Source organism: Podarcis gaigeae (assembly GCF_964106915.1).
Source record: "Podarcis gaigeae genome assembly, chromosome: 13".
NCBI lineage: Eukaryota > Metazoa > Chordata > Lepidosauria > Squamata > Lacertidae > Podarcis > Podarcis gaigeae.
The window spans coordinates 54,680,326-54,700,648 of record NC_139689.1 but is presented as its reverse complement, the minus strand read 5'-3'; the positions used below and the strand labels follow the sequence as shown (position 1 = coordinate 54,700,648).

At 43.0% G+C, this 20,323-nt stretch overlaps 1 protein-coding gene across 3 annotated transcripts; it reads left to right on the top strand.

The window, feature by feature from the left end:
- Positions 1-23: 23 nt before the first annotated feature.
- LOC310830137 (uncharacterized protein C7orf57) lies at positions 24-18,332 on the top strand. 3 transcript variants are annotated; one of them, XM_083709783.1, is made up of 10 exons: positions 24-168; positions 584-640; positions 2,228-2,425; positions 3,464-3,584; positions 3,725-3,881; positions 8,965-9,012; positions 10,331-10,431; positions 11,926-12,041; positions 12,734-12,884; positions 17,529-18,332. In XM_083709783.1, the coding sequence occupies exons 2-10, from the start codon at positions 586-588 to the stop codon at positions 17,569-17,571; spliced, it is 990 nt and encodes a 329-aa protein (XP_083565909.1). In that variant the 5' UTR covers positions 24-168; positions 584-585; the 3' UTR covers positions 17,572-18,332. The 3 variants fall into 3 exon arrangements, with proteins under 3 accessions (XP_083565909.1, XP_083565908.1, XP_083565910.1); XM_083709782.1 differs by lacking the exon at positions 24-168 and adding an exon at positions 301-444; XM_083709784.1 differs by lacking the exon at positions 24-168 and adding an exon at positions 305-444 and having other exon boundaries at positions 12,734-12,751.
- The last annotated feature ends 1,991 nt before the right edge of the window (positions 18,333-20,323 follow it).

Here is a 20,323-nt window from a genome sequence, read left to right as displayed (position 1 = left end):
CGGGCGCGCGAAGCCGCCGTTGCCGGGCGACGGGATTGTTTGCGGCCTCCTCCGCCTCTGGGTCGCTCTCGCGGCGGCGGCGGCGGCGGCGGCCTCGCGTCCCACTTCGAACTCGGCGGCGGAGGGTGTCTTCCCGGGGCGAGCTCCCTCGGCTTCGCCCGGAACCAGGCGAGAGAGGGCGACCTCCTCCTCCTCCTCTCGCGGAGGGTCTCCAGCGGCTCCCCCGGCAGCCTTAACCGAGGCCCGTCGGAGCGGCCGTCGGAGGAGCCTCCCCCGGCTGGGTCGGGGGTGGGCGGCGTCTCCTTCGGGAGGGTCAGCGGGGAATCGGGTCGGCGGACCCGGGCATTCAGAAGGGACCCGAGTCGGGCAGCTCCGGCTGCTGCAGCCCCGGAGTCCGTCTCTCTGCAGCGACGCTGTGGGGAACTCGGTTCAGGATGCTGCGAGGTGGGCGGGAAAGTTCGCCCGAAGCCTTTCTGCTTCAGAAATGGGGGGTCGGGGGTCGGCCGGCTTGCCTGGCTTCTTTGGCAGGGATTTGGCCAAAGGCTTCCTTTGGAAAACACCCCCTGTTCTCCCCGTTCCGCAGGTATGAGGAATACAAATAAAGAGCCCCGTGGACCCCCAAATCGATACGCACCATGTGGCAAGTACACAGTTTATAAATGTGATATTTCTCATGTAAAGCCTTTCAGAACTGCGCTCTTTTTTATTTTAGTGGAAATAGCTTACATTTGAATTTGATAGGACGCACAGAGCAAAGTTTAATGACTGTGGATCAGTCTCTTCAGCGCAAAATAAAGGCAAGAGGCAGGTGCAGAAAATGGTGGTCCTGAGCACAGGACCTGCCAGGCAGCCCCTGCCGTCCAGCCAGCCCTCAACTAGAGGCTTAGGAACATCCAACGATTCTGTTTTCTATGCGCCAATACTTTTTCAGTCTTAAAACCCAGCTATTACAAGTTCATTTTCTGTTCCACACAATTAAGTCCATAAGAAGTTTCCAATCCTTAATAAACGTCAGTGGTTTTTCTTTAATTAATCACATTAACTTTGCCATCTCAGCTAAGTCGAATAATTTTACCAACCATTTCCCCATAGTAGGTAGGGCTGCATCTTTCCATCTTTGTGCATATGTCTTTTCTTAAACTTTAGTTCGGGACTATATAATACCTTTCTCAGAACTAGATCCTGTGGTGTTTACAGTGTTTAGACATCTTCATTTTGTACAGTAAGCTCACTACTTATGCACATTTAACTCGTGTGCATTCAGCTTTACATGCTTGGCAATTTAAAAATAAAAGGGGAGGCAGGCAACCAGGAGAAAAGTTGACACCATGCAGGGGTGTCAACTTGAATAAAATACTGGGGGAGCCCAGGTAAGCCACGCCCCACATAAATGTGGTGTGCACACACCATTTGAATGGCAATGCCCATCAACTTTGGGGGGTAGTTGCCCCCTCAAATATTTTATTGGTGGGCTGAAGGGACCTTGACCCCTAGGAGTTGGCTCCTATGCTTGCACACATACACATTCTTGTGCACACTTCTTGTTGTGTGCAGGAGGGAAAAATTGACCAAGATTCTAGTTTGGAGGAGAAGACTAAAAGAGGACCAACAGAAGCAGTCATGGAGCTGCTTGGAGACAAGAAGAAACAATTTGACTGGTGTGTTTTTGCAGTAAAGGGCAGGAAAAGAAGACCAGGAAAGCGGCAGTAAATGATGCCTTTTGGATCAATGAGGAACAGTGTAGAGCTAAAGGAGAAAGCCAGGAGGGTTACAGCAGCAGCCAAGCACCTTGCGGGGTTCACAGAAAGAGCTTGGGGGGGTATGTGGGCTGCAGGATGGGCTATCCTGATGCAGAGACATTTCTGTCTGACTTGGCGTTGAAATGCCCTTGATCTTTCTAACTGATGAACAGTACCAGGAGAGGCAGCCAGGCTTTTAATTGTGTGGGTTCCTGTTATATTAGGTCATTGGTTTTTGTAGTAATGCGGAGTAGAAGGTATATAAATTATTCTTTATAAATGCGTTAAAAAAAAACTGGAATAGTTTCCCCGTTTTTCATTGTTTTTTATAATTATAATTATTACTTATTGAATATATACACTGCCCTATCTATACCTGGAGGTCTCAGGGTGGTTCACAGAACAAAATCAAATTAAGTTTATACTGTACCACTTAATATAATACAAATCTCAAAATGTGATATTCATCTTTTTGCTTGTTAATGCAGATTGGTACTATCACGTGCCACTCAAGCGATCAGAGGAGTCTGTTAATTCTGAAGCTCAACAGCAGCCAACATCCCAGATCCCAGGTCTCGGTGATTTTGGAGATCCTCACAGTGAGATTACATTTGGGGGGCGAAGGAAGTGGATTAAAGATACTGACTCGGAATATGTAAAGCTGGCAAAACAAGGAGGCCGACCTGGTAGTTAAAATTCATATGAATCTTATGGTGATTTCAGGAGGCTTGTACATATAAATGGTCTGGAAAGTGCTATAAGAAATTTGGGGACATTGGGGAGGATAAAACACACAAAATATGGATGTTCCACACCACCTTGAAAGCTGTGATGTTGCAGAAATGCAGGTTCTTTTGTTTTGAAAGAACCCACAATTTTAGCAATATTCTGTAACCTTTTGTGGCAATCTTGGTTGAATTCATACTTAACTAAAAATTGCACATTTACCTTTGAGTAAGGCCAATTGAAATCAGTGGGCTTACTTCAGAGTAAAAGTGCATTGAATCAAGCTGTAAATGCATCACCTTACCTGAAAGCAGCTATCAGAGGAAACTTGCACATTTTTTTCCAAATAAGTAACAGCCTCGGGAAACAATTTTATTTGTAAATCAGCATGGAGGGGAGTTAATCCAGGCATAAATGCAGTTGCTTTTGTGTTTTTATTTCTGTATATTGGTTTGCTCTGTTAGTAGAGATCTTCTGACAAATGATTGTTTCTCTTGAATTAAAATGGGGGAAAAAATGAAATCATTTGATCTGTTTCCCTTCCCTCCTTTTCTGCCTCTATTTGGATATTTTCAGTATTCTTTTTTGTAGTGTAGGGAATTGTGGAAGGCAGGCAGATTTGTGTGTGAGCCATGGTGCATGAGTGTGTGTGTGAGAGAGAAAATAAGTTTCCCTGTCTACTTAAAAAAAAATTCATGCTTGAAACATTTGTTGGGAAGGCACATTGGTTAGAGCAGCAGTGGACGACCTCCTCAGGGCCAAGGACCACATTCCCTCAGGGAAATGTGATTACAGGCTGCATACTAGTGGCAGGGCCAGCACCAGGAGATCCTGTCGTAGGTCTCTGTCACCTAGTATAGTTTGCCCCTTAATCTCAGGGGGAGGGATAGAATGAAGCATTTTTCATACTGCCCTCTTGTTTTAAGAATGTCCAGAAAACTACTTATCTACTTCATTAAAAAAACAAAACTTAAATAACTTTGTCTCCTTCACTTAAGACTTGTTGAGACATTTTACACCTACTCCACGGAAAGTGTCTCTGGGGTCTTATGGTGCACCTGAGTGGTATACACATCATGGCAAACCAGCAGCAGCAACAGCAGCAGCTGATGAGTCTAAGTAAGTATTCTGTCTTCATGCTAATCTCTTTTGGGTGACTGAGGAAGAGTGGAGTTGAAGAATGTTGAAAGGAAGAAAATGTCACAGCATTTGGAAGCACCAAAATACTTCACAGTAAATGGTAAAACTGTTTTCCGCAGGCCTCGAGTTTCAGCTATGCCAGACTACATGATCCACGAGGAGTTTAAGGCTGATCAACCTGCCAGCTATGAGCCTAAAAGAGGGCCTTTTGATTTTGATATGAAAAGTGTTTGGCAAAGAGATGCTGAAGACAAAGAGAACAAAGAGAAAAGAGAGGTATGTGAACCTCTCTTGGTTGGTGAGTGGGTCAGGACAGCAGCACCTCACGCAAATCCCAATGAACTAGCACACCTGGTGTTTTGTATTTCTCTGCCTCATAATGTGGGTCTCTGTCAAATTTGCAGTTGAAAATATATTCTTATTCTTATTATTATTATTATTATTATTATTATTTGTATACCACCCTGCATCCATAGATTTCAGGGCAGATCTATATCAGGATTTTGCTTTGGGTGCCAATCAAAAAATGGCCGCCATGGGGAAATGACATGGCATAACACAACACAGCTGCCATGGAGAGTGCGGCATAACACAAAATTAGAGAGTACAGTCATGGTGAAGCTTTTCCCATGACTTTATTTCCCCACCAAAAAGGTTTCACTTATTGATTTTCTGTCTGCTACGATGCAGAAATGCCTGTTTCCCCCCAGTGCCAACCCTAAACCAAAGCCTAGGCTGCCATCCTGCATCCACTTACCTGGGAGCAAGCTCCATTAAATAAAAAGAAACTTACTTCTGAGTAGATTACATTATACTGTAAGTTAACTATACAGTGAATTCTTATTGAGTGCTTGATCTTTAACTGCTGTACAGCAGGTGACATGCCTCTTTGCAAATGTTTCAAATTTTCCTTTTGAAGTTAACATCCACTCAAACATTGTTTAACAGTATTTGCAGAAAATAACCTCTAGAAACTACCTGATCTCAGATGAAGCCACCACAAATAAAATGCACCCTGGCTGCTAGGGAAAGCAAGAGGACAAACTACAGAGATTCCAGGAACTAAAAAATAAGACAGAATCAGGAAAAGTGCACTAAAGAGCAGGGTGGAAGAGCAGCTCTTTAGGACCCAGCGTTTCCTGTTATCTGGTGTCCAAACAGCTCACTTATCAGTCACAAATCCGTCTTCACTCATTGGCTAAAAACATTGATAGGCAGGAGCAGCCAGACTGGCTCATTTCATATAATTTGTGGAAGTGTTTAAAAATGATCATAACCCCTTTGGGGGCAAGGTGCCTGATAAGTTGGTCCAGCTGCAGGCATGCTTGGAGGAAACTGATCACTTGGATCCATTCCACTCTTGGCCACTTGGGTTGATGACATTTGTTGGGAAAGAGATGGGAGCTTGAGTTTGCTTGTTCTGCTTGATCTCTTGGTGGCTTTCAATCCTGTTAACCACAGTATCCTTCTAGAGGAGCATATTGTCTCAGGGAGGTTGGGGCTGGGGACCTTGTGCTTCAGTGGGTCCACTTCTACTTCCTGGGACATTTCTAAGAAGTAGTTATGGGAGGCTAGCATTTGGTGTCCTGTAGTGTCCCATAGGGTCGCATCTTGTTTCCCATGCTATTTAACATCTATATGAAGTCTCTGGTTCTGTGATCAGGAGATTTGGAGTGGAACGTCATCAGTATGCAGATGACACCCAGTTCTATCTCTCTGTTTCATCTGAATCAGGAGAGGCAGTTGAGGTGTTAGACAGGTGCTTGGAGGCAGTGGTTTGGATGTGGGCCATTAAACTGAAGCTGAATCCTGAAAGTGGTGTTATGTGTCCCAAGTTCTGATGTCCAGGAGGTGAGGAGATGGCTTGTTGTGGTGAGAGCAGGTCCACAGCTTGGGGGTGTTTTTTGAATTCAGCACTGACACTGGAGGCTCAGGTGGCCTTGGTGACCAGGAGTGCCCTTTTCCTCAACTGTGGCTGGTTCACCAGCTATGACACTTTTTAAACAAAACAGTTTGGTCACTGTACTCCATGCTGTGATAACTTCCAGATCATATTGTTGCACTGTGTGGGGCTGCTCTTGAAGTTACAGCAGGAGCTTCAATTAGTCCAAAGTGCAGCGGCCAGATTACTGGCTGGCGTTCTGTTTCGATCTCACATAACCCCTGTTTTAAAACAGCTGCACCAGTTGCCAGTTTGTTTCTGAGCCCATGGTGTTCACAGTGTTTATAGCTCTGATTGACTCAGGCCCCAAAGCAACTTACAATCACAAAAATCAGGTGGGTCCTAAAAATATACCTCTCCGTAAGAAGAGCTCTGCTGGACAAGGCCAATATGATGCTGTTTCATTCAGAACCAAGCTGTGTCCTGGAACTGGAAAGAAACTATCAGCGGCTATATTGATGTTGGCTCTGTATAGACTCCAGAATCCTTAAAACTAGACTAGTTGCAGACCCTTCCTTTACCTTCCAGCCCCAGAATGTGTTGTCGGACTTAACAACACAATCCTCATATATAATGTCTTCCATGAATTGCAGCAGATTTGGGGGCTGGGGTGCAGACACTTGTACTTTTTGTCACTTTTAGAAAAAGCTGGGGTGTGCCTACAGTTTATAGAAATCAACTTTTTTTTGGAAAAAGTATGGTATTTGGGTGCTAAAATCTACCATATATTTTGGATAGTCGTTTTTCTGTATGTCTCTGTTCTCTATGGGTCTGGCTACCTCTCAAGATACTGTATTGTTGCCAAACTCTGTACAAGGGTTCCCGAGGGGGAGATGGCAGTTTTCATCAATGTTTGGATGCCAAGGCACCATTTTGAATCAAGATGGCGGATCAAAGCATGACTTTGGTGTGAGTTTGCCTGGTTTTTGACGTAATGGGTCCAGACTACACCAATTTGGATGGTTCTGAAGATACTGTTGTCCCATTTGGCTGGATAGTTCCTACCTGCACCAGTTTGGATGCCTCTTGAGATATTGTCACCAAACTCTGCATCAGGGTTCCTCATATGGAGGTGGTCTCATATTCATCTGTCTTTGGACACCAGGCACCATTTTGAATCAAGGTGGCAGACCAAAATGTGACTTTGGTGTAACTGCTCAATTTGGTAGGATGGGCTCAAAGTACACAGATTTTTATACCTCTGAAGATATTGTCACCCTATTTTATAGGACTTTGCCCAATTTGGAATGACAGTTCCAACCTGCACCAATTTAGATGCCTCTTGAGATAACATCACCAAACTCAGCAAGACAGTTCCCAAGGTAGAGGTGGTGATCTAATGTTACAGTTGGACACTGGGACCATGTTGACTCAAGATGACGGATTGATATATGACTTTGCCCAGTATAGCATGACAGGTCCAAATTACGCAGAATTGTACACCTCTAAAGATACTATCACCCTGTTTGGTGGGGCTTTGCCAAATGTGATGTGACGTTGCCAACCAGTGCCAAGCTTAGATGCCTTTGAAGAGATAGCGTCAGCACGATCGTTCCCAAGGTGGAGGAGGTGGTCTGTGTTTAGATGCCAGATGACACGTTGAATCAAGATGACAGGCCAAATTAACGCTAAGTAAACATTAGCTCCCTTTGCCATACTCAAATTGATTTGGGGCTGGGTCAAGCATTCCCCAGGGAAGGGTGAAGCCCGGGTGGGTAAGTGGATAGTTGTGCACAGCCCTAAAACCCACTAATTACACTATCCTTTGAAAAATCACAATATTTTGGGGTTTCTTCAGATTCCTGGGAAGTGCCAGGCACTTCCCACTAGTGAAGAATATAGTGTGAAACAATTCCTTTGAAGGGTGTAAATTTCTTATGTAACTTGGTTGAGGTTCCTGCATTGCAGGGATTTGAACTTGATGACCCGGGGGGGGGGTGTTCCAACTCATTCTGTGATCCTGGTTATGACTTAAGATGCTTTTTGTAACATTGTAATTAAGCTGACAAACTAATAAAATTATTATCAGGTTTGTTGGTTTTTTTATTTCCCTGCTTTATACAAATTTTGTGAAACTAAGACCTTGACTAAATGGGAAAGAGATTTCTCTGTTCAGGGATAGCTTCTTGTGCCCTTTGAGGACATTCGTGGCAACAGCAGGACTGGGGAAGAAGTGAAGCAGGTGAGATTTTTGCTCTCTGCACCAGCATCCTTGCTTAGTAACATCGAACCATAGTTTGGCATAGCACCGCATGCAAACCAGGTCATAGTATCTTACTTTGGTGCATTTGTCTCCCAGCTCTTTTAAGGATCCCTCTGACGTAATATTGGGCACAATTCAGCAAAATTAAGTATAGTAGTTGATTTCAGTAGCAAAGTTGTTTTGATTAAAACCTCTCCCACTGAATTGGGTGAAATTAACTTTGAATGGATAGTGTGGCTTTTGTCCTTCAACAGGAATCACATATAAACTTAATTTAATTGCCTGATGGCCAACCCTTATGGCTAAACCTTGAGAAATAACTGCTGAAATCTTGGATTTAAATTTCATTAGCTTTCTGAAACTTTCATTTTATATATCTTCTCAGAAGCAAGTCCCATTGAGTGTAATGGGCCTAACTCTCAGATAAGTTCAATACTGGATTGCAGTCATAAACTATTTTCAGATACCTGCTTATTTAGAGTTATGGGTTTTAATTGTTTTGTCAGGATATAAGAAATACTAGCCAGGAGTACTGTTTAAAGTTCAGCCTCCTTAGTTTATTCTATAAGGGAAAAGTGTGTTGGTTCCAGTTAAAGAAATAAATCCTTAAGGACATATCACAGTACAAAAACATTTTAATCCCAGAGGGTTCTTCTCAAGTCTCATTAAAAACATGGAAGCCTCTTGTGCTTTCTAGATCAGGTTACTCAAGTGATTATAGATCCATTCTTTTCAGCTTCCAGAATATATATTCTTTTTTCTGAACATTAATGTTTATTTGGGAGTGTTTTCAGGAACACTGGTTATCTTTTTATATTATTATTAAAGCTGCCATACTCTGTTTCTAAAGAGTATGGAGCTAGACGTGAAATGGGATAATCAGGAACAAAGGGATCTGTTGAGGGTTACCTTTTTTAAAAAAATTAAAAGCAGTTTCAGAATCTTGCTGGAGCTGTGGCTCAGAGAGGAGACATAATATTGTGTACATCATTTTCCATTTTCATGATTTAAATTTTACCTCGCCCCCCCCCCCCCAGCAGAAAGGTTCTAGTCTTTCTGAAATGAAGTTTGTACGGAGGCAAGTCAGGTAGTATACACTTTATGTGACCAAGCTGATCATTTTTGTAAAACATTAAACACTCTTTCCTAATCTCTTTTTTGTTATCTTTAAGATCTATTACTTAAATTATTTTTTTAAAAAAAATTCCCAACAGGAAAATGGAGTACAAGTTGAGGGCTCTCCAGGCAGCACAAAAGAAGAGGTGAGTTTTTCTGAAACTAGAATTGGATTTGATAAAAGACAGAGGGGAAATCTCAAACTGACCATTTTAAAGACTAAGCCAAGAAACAGGTATTTGGTGATTCCATCAGCACATCATTGCAAAATCTTTCTCCAAGTTACTGTTGTGGTCTCCCCTCCTTTTAAAAGTCAGTGTTGATTCCTGGATGCATTTGTATTTTTAATAGTTTTCTAGCCAGCTTCAAAGTTTCAGGTTCTGGTAAAGAATAAAACTGGTTAGCATGAAAAGCCTTTTTAGTACTGTTCCAATCAATGCTCTTTTAGTATTCCAATCAGCCTAACTAAGGAGTTCACTCTGTGGTGGAGGGGCTGGGATGGGCACGTGTAAGCTCATATTCCATTCACGATCTCTTACCTTGGTTAATAAATTCTGAAGTTTCTGTATGCATCACCCTGTGTGTACTCAAGTTTTGTCATTCTGGAGTATGCACCTGCTCGAAAATGTGAGCTTTTTCTTAAAACCCGAGACTAAACTTGACAAGATTTTAAATGTGTTCTTGTATTTAACATGCAGGATGGTAATCGTAACTAGAATCACAGCAGGTTTATAAAGCAATTTTAACTCTCTGCTTTCCTCCTGAGGAAAACTCCTCCTCTGGTATTTGCTTTGTAGAGTGAGGAGGAAATCCTAAATTGTCACCAATGGGGGATTTCCTTCCAAATCTGCACACAAAATTTAAAGAGGCATATAACAGCACGGGCAGTTTGGCCCTTATATTTTAAGATAAAGCTTACAATTTTAGCATTCAAATGGCACATGGCACTGGTAATCAGAACTTGAATAAACACAGATAGTGCAGACACAACATTGCAAATGTGAACTTGCACACATGCTCCTTCCAGCACCTTCTCACTTCAGTGTACATATTTAAAACCTGCACGTTAAAGGTGCACTTAAACTTGCATTAAGCCCTAACAGAAACCAAGCAACCTTAACCACACTTTGGAAGTAATGCTAAGGGTCAATCTACATCTTCTGTTACAACTGATTTGAATTGGGTTTATAGCATATGGGGAACGGGTCCAGTCTTGATCAGCCCGACTCAAAAGCTCTAGGCATCACATATCAAACTTTTTTATTTCTCAGCCTAGACAGATCAGATTACCGGTACTTTGAGCGACAACATCACAAAAACAGGAGCCTAATACAGGAGCCATGTACAGATTGCTACAGAATATATTGCAGGGAATATTCTTTCTTTTTAGCTGTTATTTCAACCTGTTTTAATCATAGGTATATGTATGTCCATTACTGAATTAGCATTATCTTTTTTACACAGATAAAGCTTCCTGCTATAACGCCAAGATACCCACACAGAACACCACAACCTATCGCAACTAAAGAATTTCATGGAGGAAACCGACTCTACTTCCCTCCAATGTTAGCTAAATATAATTGCTGTGTTTTAAATCCAGACCTTACAGATGGGTGTGCAAGTACTCAACTTTCCAGTGTAAAGCTGTGCATAAAATTGTTACCCTTTGCTCCAGTTCAGTTTGCTGTATGAATTAGTGTATTGCATCATAGTGATGGCTATATGCTGATCTTAACAATAAGCATATAATCACAATAAGATATATTTGGGAGGCAGTATGCACATGTTTAAAAAAAGTGTAGTTTATTAAAAACTACCCTAGATTATCATATGTACACTGTGTCAGTTATTTGCCAGTGTACCAGATGAGAAGCCTCATTGGATGTCAGGTTACATGACTGGTAATCTGGAACAGGTGAAAATGGAGACCAGAGTACACCTTGCTTTATTTTGGGAACATATTCAAGGGCGTAGCACAGGTTCTCTGCACCCAGGATGCGTGTGTGTGTGTGTGTGTGCTGGGGCGGGGGCAGAGTGTGGCTGCGCGAGCCCAAGCCCTCACCGCTCACCAAGCCACAGTGGTCTGAGCTGGCAGCGAGTGAGGCAAGGGGAGGGAGAAAGGCTCAAAGCCAGCGCACAGTGAGGGCAGACCAGCAGCGGCTGCCAGAGGCTCCCACCTCTCCTTGGTGGGTGGCGCTGCTGCTGCCATCCTCCTCCCTCTCAGCCAGCCATGAGGAGAAGGAGGTGCTGCTGCTGCTGCAGCAGCAGCAGCCCTGAAGGCCCAGCCAGGGCACAGCTTGGTGAGGGAAGGAGCCTGTCATGGGGGTGCCTGGTTGTGCCATCTTGCACCCTCTCAGCAATGCATGCCCCGCCCCAATGCTATGCTCCTGATATCATTTGGGATAGCTGTAGACTTGACGTCTTTCGATCACATAAGTTACTTGTCTTAGTCATTCATATTTACCAGTAGTTCCTGTTTTGACTGGGGTTACTTGAAACAACTTTTTCTTCACTGCTGGATGTTGAGAAGGTGTGCATCAATGTATGTTGTCCCTGTGTGAAGATTTGCACGTGGATCTGTTTTACCAGCTGGCATTCAAAGCTGGTTATACAGCTGGCATACTTCTACTAGAGGCCTTTTTGCCACAAAGCCAGAATGCTTCTAATACCAAAGGAAGCTTCAAAAACACTTTTTAATATAGCACAGAGATCTGCTGTTTAAAAAACCTCACCAGACTTGCTCAAACGTTTGGATCCACCTAATGTAATTCTTTGGCTCTCTGCTTCTCTGTATGTTTGCACTGGGATGCTCTGATGACCATCAGGTTCCCCAGTACATATATTTGTTGTCAACACTAACAGTAAATTACTGTAAGTAACTGTTGAAAAACCATGGTGCCAGATATAACCATTGACCATTTGGACTCACGGCACTCTTCTAAAAATGTCAAAGACTTTTATTTACCTATTTTAAAAAATGGTTATCATAGTAAAGAAAAAGAAAAGATGGGTACCAGTTTTGATAAAAGGCTTGCTTCTTGTTTGGTGTTCTCGTCTAGGCCTGCTCACAAAAAAAACGAACCTGTAAACTTCAGCAAACTGATCAGCAGTGGCTATGGAGATGAGTGGCTTCAACAGCGTGATGACTGGGAGAAAAAGAACTCGCAGCCTAATGGTAACATTTTAGACTTTAAAAAAATAAGCAGTATTCACTGACATGTCTTTCTTTGTAACGTAGACCTATGCAAATATGTGTATTAATCCCATAAAACATTCCAGTAGATATATGGAAATTGGGCTTCAACTCATAGCTTATTCATTGTATTGCCTACAAACCTGGTATATTGTTTATTCGGGACAAGTTTTTGGTATTTTGTTTCTGTTCAGATAGAGGAGAGCTAACTTAATCTGCATTCATTCTGCAGTATTTGTACAGCATATAGAAAATAAACTGCTTGAGTGCTGTATGTTATACACTAAACCTTTACACAATTTTATATGTAACTTCTGTAAACTCCAACGGAAATTGCTTCCAGGGAAGGATGTACTGGACTTTAGTCTGACATCATTGCTTATGCCAAATCATAATTCCACTTAAAGATGCAAGGTAGCATGGGATAAATGGCACCCAAATATAATATTTATTTTAAAATGCTCCTTTTGAAAAGACTTGCCTTCTAATAAGATAATAGCATTTACAGAATGAAGCCTGTGCAAATATCCTATTGTATTCAAAAGCTTTTGGACACCTTTTTAGCTCATTTGCCCCCTAACAAATACCTTGTAAGACTATTAAAGCAACCGAGGCTTATTTTATGACACGAATGCATATTAAATAAAGAATTCCTTTTCTGTTGTTTCTTACAGATTCTCTTCTTCCTCCAAGTGAGTACCAGAAGAAAATAGAAAAGAGGCAGAAAGCTAGGAAACACACATTGTCATACAAAAGAAAACCTAGATCTCAATCTGGACTTGAAATGGGGGCCCAGCCTAAGAAGCCATTCTTCAACCTCAGAATGTATGCCACCCAAAACACTATCCTACCAGCCCATTTCTGCCTTAACAGATCTAAGAATTATTCATTTCCAAACATATACAGTCTTTTTCTTTAATTGTCAGTAGAATTTAACAGTGAAGGAAAGTAACCTTTTTAAACATAAAGCTTATTACAAATGTTTTTAATATGAATTTTTACTTCTAGCTTAATTAATTAATTGGGGAAAAACCTTTTGCATTGTATAGAGCAGTGGTTTGTTTCTCTTTCCCACCCATTCGCTGTTATCCGCTGGCAGAGATCTCCTTCGGTGTCCCAGGGGTGGGCGCTCTCATAAATTCCGCAGCAGCCTCTCCTGTCACTCCTCAACACCTCACACTTCCCTCAAGTCTTTGCAATTGGGTATTAGCAGACCTAGAAGAAAATATTTTCTTCTCAATTTTTATTCTTGGGCATATCCAAATAGAGGGCAGTAACACTGCATTTATTTTAAATTGGTTGAAAGTTTTGCTTTGGAAATTCATAATAAAATACAATGATACATTCTACACAAGGTCCCCAATCATGAGAGGGAGATCAGCATATATGCAGTGATGCTTAACTCATTTTTTTCTGCACTGCATCTCTGGCTGATTTTAAAAACACTAGAAGCATAGAATTGTAGAGTTGGAAGCGACCCAGGGGATCGTCTAGTCCAGGCATGGCAAACTTGGCCCTCCAGCTGTTTTGGGACTACAACTCCCATCATCCCTAGCTACCAGGACCTGTGGTCAGGGATGATGGGAATTGTAGTCCCCAAACAGCTGGAGGGCCAGGTTTGGCCATGCCTGATTCTAGTCCAACCCCCTGAGTAGCTGCTTGCAATGCATTGTGGGATGCTGCTGTTTGAAGAAACAAAATTAAACTCCTACAGCACTTGCTTATTTTCCACTTGTGCCTCACTGGATGAGGCCATTATGCAGAAGGCTGCAAACTCAAGAAGAATCTAGAGTTCATGCACATACACAATACGTAGTAGGGCTGGAAGGCGTATGTAGTTCAAGTGTTTCCATGTATATAGAATTTATCACATCCAAACTGTTTCTTAGAACTTAATTCCACATTTCAGAAGCTCACAGGTAGGAAGGTTATATTTGTGTTGTAGTGTCTGTAGAGAATGGATCAAGCATAGTTAGGATATCCACAGTGATTTCCAAAGGGGCCATGTATGTGCTATGTTGGAGAAGGTAAGAAAAGGCAAGAAAACTGATTAGCCAGGATGGCTGAGACAGGGGGAGAGTTGTTCTATGGAGTTTATTAAACTTGTTCATACAGCTGAGGTCTACTAAAGCAAAACAGAATACTTTTAGAAAAGGACAAAACAAATTACGGCAATGAACTCTTGTGTGTCAGAATAACAACTCTGTTATATGCCTCAATTATTACATAAAATCCATCATTTTAAAAATTATGCTGCAATCCCATTCAGTCAAGGTTTCTTTATATTTCTGAGCAGGCATGCATGGGATTGCACTGTGACGCTCTAGTCCTGTACACTTACCTAGAAGTAGGATCCACTGACAGCAGGGTTTTCTTCCAAGTAAAGGTGCACAGCATTACCTGGCACGACTAGAATCGTACACCTGGCCTAGGAGTTTAGTTTAAAGGTATTCATAATCTACCTGCACACTTCTCCGCTGTCCCGGGGCGATTTTAAAGCCCCCGGGAAGGCAGGCGGGGGGAGCAAAGACTTTCGCCCCCCGCCGGCCTTCAGAAGAGGTCCTGGACCTCTTCTGAAGGCCGGCGGGGGGCAAAAGTCTTTGCTCCCCCCTGCCTGCCTTCCTGGGAGAGCGGAGAAACGCGCTGCGATTCTCCGCTCTCCCGGACGGCTTTTGAAGGCAGGCGGGGGGGAGCAAAGACTTCGCCCCCCGCCGGCCTTCTTTGCTCCCCCCCGCCTGCCTTCAAAAGCCATCTGGGAGAGTGGAGAATCGCAGCGGTTCCTCCGCTCTCCCGGGAAGGCAGGCAGAGGGGAGCAAAGACTTTCGCCCCCCGCCGGTCCAGGACCTCTTCTGAAGGCTGGCGGGGGGCAAAAGTTTTTGCTACCCCCCGCCTGCCTTCAAAAGCCGTCCGGGATAGCGGGAAGCGCTTCCCTGCTATCCCAGACCGCTTTTAAAATGCTGGCGGTGGCGAGCAAAGCCTTTCGGCCCCCGCCGGCCTTCCTGGACCTCTTCTGAAGGCCGGGGGGGGGGGGGAAGGCTTTGCTCCCCACCACCAGCATTTAAAAGAGGTCCCCGGAGATTTCCCTATGGGCTTTCTTCTTGTGAAGCAAGCCCATAGGGAAAATCGTCTAGTGAAGCGACGCAAAAACCGAAAAACCCTTTCGTCTTGCGGGTTATTCATCTTGCGAGGCATTCGTCTTGCGGGGCACCACTGTATTTCCAAAGATTTGGGGGTGGGGTAATGTGGAAGTCATCAATGTAATAGAATACTGAGGATATAAAAAAGTGTATTTTTGTTATTTTAAAGAACTTCAGTACTACCATTTAGAACAGACCTCACATGCAATTCATCAAAACCATTAATAGAACAATAAGCAGAACAATAAAACCCTATTTCCATCTAACCATAAAACTCACTAAAACAAGCCCTGCTCAAAGAGCCCCAATTATCTAGCATTCCAATTTAAGCTCCAAATGCCTTTCTAAACAGATGTGACTTTGAAGCTAGTTTAAGTGAAATTGGGGAGGGCATCTCCCCAAGGATTGAATTCCATAGGTAAGGGGCCAGGGCAGAGAAGACCCTGTTTCTTATGACCGCCAAACTAATACATTTTACTGTAGTCATCTCAACAGGGTCTCCATATTGCTGCAGGTGGTCCCTAAGGTAACCTGGTCCCATGCCATTTAAAGCAGGGGCGGTTAACCCTTTTTGGGCCAAGGACCACATTGGCCCATGGTCATCCTTCCAGGGGCAAAGGTTGGTGTGGTGAGCACTGGATTTCTCAGTACTGCCTTCCAAAAGACTTTCCCGCCAGCTCTGCACTATTTTAAAGCATTTTTAATCCTGCATTATTACATTCAGATGCAGGCTGCAGGTTTGCCACCACTCTCTTAGAGCTTCCTTGGCAATCACCAGCACTTTGATTTGGACAGGGAACGAACTGGCAGCCACTGTAGCTGGCACAGTATTGATGTCACATAACTGATTGCTTGGCCCCCATAAACAGCTGGGTAGCCACATCTAAAACAGCGCTTGAATAACTACAGGAGGTTATCCAGAAAGGGTAACAACAGGCTTATCAACCTAAGCTGGTTAAAGGCTCTTCTGGATACCACATCTAATTCCCTGTGTTAGCAGAGAGCCCAGAAACACACCCAAGGTGCACACCTGAACCTTCAGGGGAAGAAATGCAGTTCCAGTATCTGAAGCTGCAACCAACAGCACTTGCATTTCATTTCTTTTATTGATTTGGTTGCATTTATGAATTGCTTCCTATGTAACCTCTTGAAGTGGTTTAACACTAAAAGCACCAACAAGAAAAACACACACAAAAATCATATGCGGTATGGTTGCATATTGTGAGGGGGCGGGGTATGTTCTGGGGTGGTGCATATATGCAAAAATGGCCCGGCTGCCCCACCAGCCTTCCCTTCCAGAGCTGGTGTGCCGAGCAGGCCTTTCTAATGGTTGATGTTTTATTGTGTTCTTTAGATTTTGTTGGAGTGGCAACCCAGCCAGATGGGCATCATATGTTGTTATTTTGTGACCCTTGGGGTCCCTTCCAACTCTACAATTCTATACTTCTACCTCCCTACCCTCAAGCAAAGATTACTTTTAAACTCTCCTGATTGCTTAACAGACAAGTCCTCCTCAGCATGCAGGCTCTGGGATGCTCTCAGGCCTTCCAGGTTTCCATGCAAGAGCACCCAATATTTCATTTGACAGTCATTTAGATATTTGAAGCTGGCTGTTATACCTTCTCTCAGTCTCCTCCTTCCCAGGCTAAACATATCCAACTTGCTCAACTATTCCTCAGCAGGTTTGGCTTCTAGACCCTTGATCATATTGGTTGCCCCCCCTCTGCACACCTTCCAGCTTGTCAATATCCTTCTTAAATTGTAGCACTCAGAACTGGACACCGTATTCCTGGTGTGGTCTGACCAAGGCTAAATAGAGCCGGACTATTACTTCCCTTGATCTGGACACTATACTTCTGTTGATGCAGCCTGGAAGAGCATTGGCTTTTTTTGTTGCTGCATCACATTTTAGACTTATGGTCATCTAAGACCCCTTGTTGTTGTTTAGTCGTGTCTGACTGTTCGTGACCCCATGGACCAGAGCACGCCAGGCACTCCTGTCTTCAACTGCCTCCTGCAGTTTGGTCAAACTCATGTTAGTGGCTTTGAGAACACTGTCCAACCATCTCGTCCTCTGTCGTCCCCTCCTCCTAAGACCTCTAGAATGTACTATTAAAGCAACACTGTTCACACTGGAAAGGAAATTAGAAAGAGGAAGGGCAGTCCAAATGTACAAGGAGCAACCCAATTTCATTGCTGTTAGTTCATTTCAATATTACACAAGCAGGGCCATTGACCTCAGAGAATCTTTTTTTGTACAAGAAAGAAATTGATATTTAATGTCTTTGAGTGAGAAAAAATGCTCATTTTTCTGTCACCTCTTGTTTTTCAGATTCAGAGACATCCCAGCCAGAATCAACACAAACAGACAATGAGTAAAAGCAGATACTTCATAGAATTGTCAAAATTCTCACTATTTCAAAACAGCACTGAGTGCAGAAGACTATAATAGAGCTTAGGAAGCAGGCTTCAATAATTATATGTTGATGTGTTAGATTATGTGTCTTTTTAACCAGGATATTTAAACAATGGACCACATTCATTCCTGTTGGTTTTTCTGTTTGTTTCAGTAAGTTTGCAACTGACATGATTTTGGTCCAGTAATTTACCCCGTAAGTTTAAAGCCTGGATGCTTTGCTTCTGCTGCTAATGCCTCCGTCTGTATCTGAACCTGCTTTCTGCTTCTACTTTTCACCCACTTCTACCAAGGTTTGCCTTGTAACCTCATGTTCTAAAGCTTCGTGGGCTGCTTGAGAGTTGGTGAACAGTAGCATCCCTGCAGTCCTGGGACCTGGTTAATGGATGCTTTGCTATGGGGTTGCACTACTGAAGAGAGTCTGTAGTGGAACAAAACACTTGAGGCCAGTTTGAGCAACATAAACTTTGCAAAGCTGAGTCTTTATTTTTCTGCTTCCAAGTGTTGAATGGGGTAAGTAAAAAGCCAGATTGTTGTGATGTTTTATATATTTTGAACTTGTATGTATATTGGCATTGAGATTATTATTCAGGAGGTTGGATTGAAATGATCGTTTTCAACACCATTCTCATTTTGTTCTGATGTATACCTCACATCATATAAACTTGCATATATACTTGGAATTCTGTTTGAATAAACATCATAAGAGAGTGATAACAATTGCCTTTTAACTATTTCTTAAAACATTAAAGTGGTTTTTTTTATCGACTATGCACATTAGCAAAGACAATTTATGTTACAACAGCAAAGGACAAAATTATGATGCAAAATCTACTCAAAAGTTACATTTCACCTAAAACAAGGAGCATATCAAATGAGAATATCACATAGCTTCTGGAGTCCTTGAGTCCTGTGTCCAGCCAGGTGCCTCCTTCCCAAAGCCAGGCGCTTCCTTACCTGCCTTTGGGAAGGCTGGGCAGGGGCACCGGTTTTTGGCCTCGCACAGGGTGCCATAGTACCCAAGTCCACCACTGTTCTTCATCTTCAGAGGCAGCCCTATGTATAATGCATTGCAATAATCTAGCCTGGAGGTTACTAAAGCACAGCTAGCAGATGTTAGGCTGTCCCTGTCCAGAGAAGGGTGAAGCAGAGCTGCCAGTAGCAGCTGATGGAAGGTGCACTGTACCACTGAGGCCACTTGAGGCCCAAATTGCAGCAATGGACCTGGGAGTACCCCCAAGCTATGCCCCTGCTCCTTCAGAGGGAGTGTAACCCCATTCAGAGCAGGGCTCATCCCACTCATCTGGTTTAGGGAGCCGCCACTAACAATCTTGTTTGGACCAGGCTTCAATTTATTGGCTGTTATGTGATTCATTACTAAGGCAAGACATTGGTCCAGAATATCCACTGCTGCACCTGCAGGTGTAAAAGAAGAGTAGAGTTGTGTGTTACCAGATGATTGCTGGCAGCATGCTTCAAATCTCTGGTTGGCCCCCATTCAGTGGTTTCATGTAGATATTGAACATCATGGGGGATAAAACGGAACACTGCAGAACCCCACACTGAAGGCTCTATGGGGCTGAAAAGCACTTTCAGAGCATCAGCCTCTGAAAATGACCTTCCAGGCAGGATTGGAACTACCACAGAGTGTTGCCATCCACCCCCAGTTCAGGCAGCTACAATAGGAGGATACCATGTTCAAGGATACTGGAAGCCACTGAGTGACACACTCCTGACAAAAGTCATTATATGAAGCAGCCAAGGCAGTTACGAGGTCAAAACTGGACTAAACCCACGATTGAAATGGAAAATGGAATGCAAGATGGAATAACTCAATTTTTTTCTTACTTAGTAACTGGTTTGTTACTATTGCTTTATCATACAATGGCTATGCATCATAGCTGATTATACATTTTAATTTAAAATTTATAATGAAATTTTAAACTTGAGGCACTTGTTCCTTTCTCCAAAGCCTTCATCTCCAAGACCATTTTTACATAGCTTGCCATTTAAGAACTGAGTTGTGCTGCAGGATGGTGTATCAAATCAAATTTTATTAAACGGTCACAGACCAGATTGACTCGTACAGCTAGTCAGCGAAACATAACACCGGAAAAAACAAAGGACAATTTCAATACAAATTAGGCCATAACAACAATTTAAAATTGGACAACATGAATAAAATTAAGTATTTGCCTTCACCTGCATGTTGACATTGGAAAGCTCTTGTTTTCTGCGCCTAATAGCGGCTGCACAGAATTTAGCAACATTGATCGTGATTACAGGAACCTTATCTTCTACCAAGGCTCTCATACATTGAAGTTCTGATTCATTTTTAAACTTTCGTAGAACTGGGGCAATAAAGGTCAGGCGTAGATCCTCGTAATAACTACAGTGCAGCAATACATGCAAACTTGTTTCCACTTCCGATGAGTCACATGGGCAAACACGTGACTCATATGGTTTGCCCTCATATCTGCCTAGCAGCAGGGCAGAGGGCAGAACGTTGAATCTGGCCAGGGTCAGGATGGTGTATCAGCCACTAGCATATGAACATTTCTAAGATAAGAAAATGTCTTTATAGTATCTGCTCACCAGACATGCAAAGACTGAACAAGCAAAGCTAGTCTTGACACAGCTGGGTCTCTGCCTCAGGGCCACGTGGAGAGTCAGCAGCAAACAAATGTTAGGACCTCTGCAGCATCCTTTAA

Excerpts from the sequence above, each read along its gene's own strand:
- LOC310830137 (XM_083709782.1), top strand. Across the intron at positions 3,585-3,724 it reads GCAGCAGCTGATGAGTCTAA|GCCTCGAGTTTCAGCTATGC; the intron begins GTAAGTATTCTG and ends TGTTTTCCGCAG. Across the intron at positions 10,432-11,925 it reads CGACTCTACTTCCCTCCAAT|GCCTGCTCACAAAAAAAACG; the intron begins GTTAGCTAAATA and ends GTTCTCGTCTAG.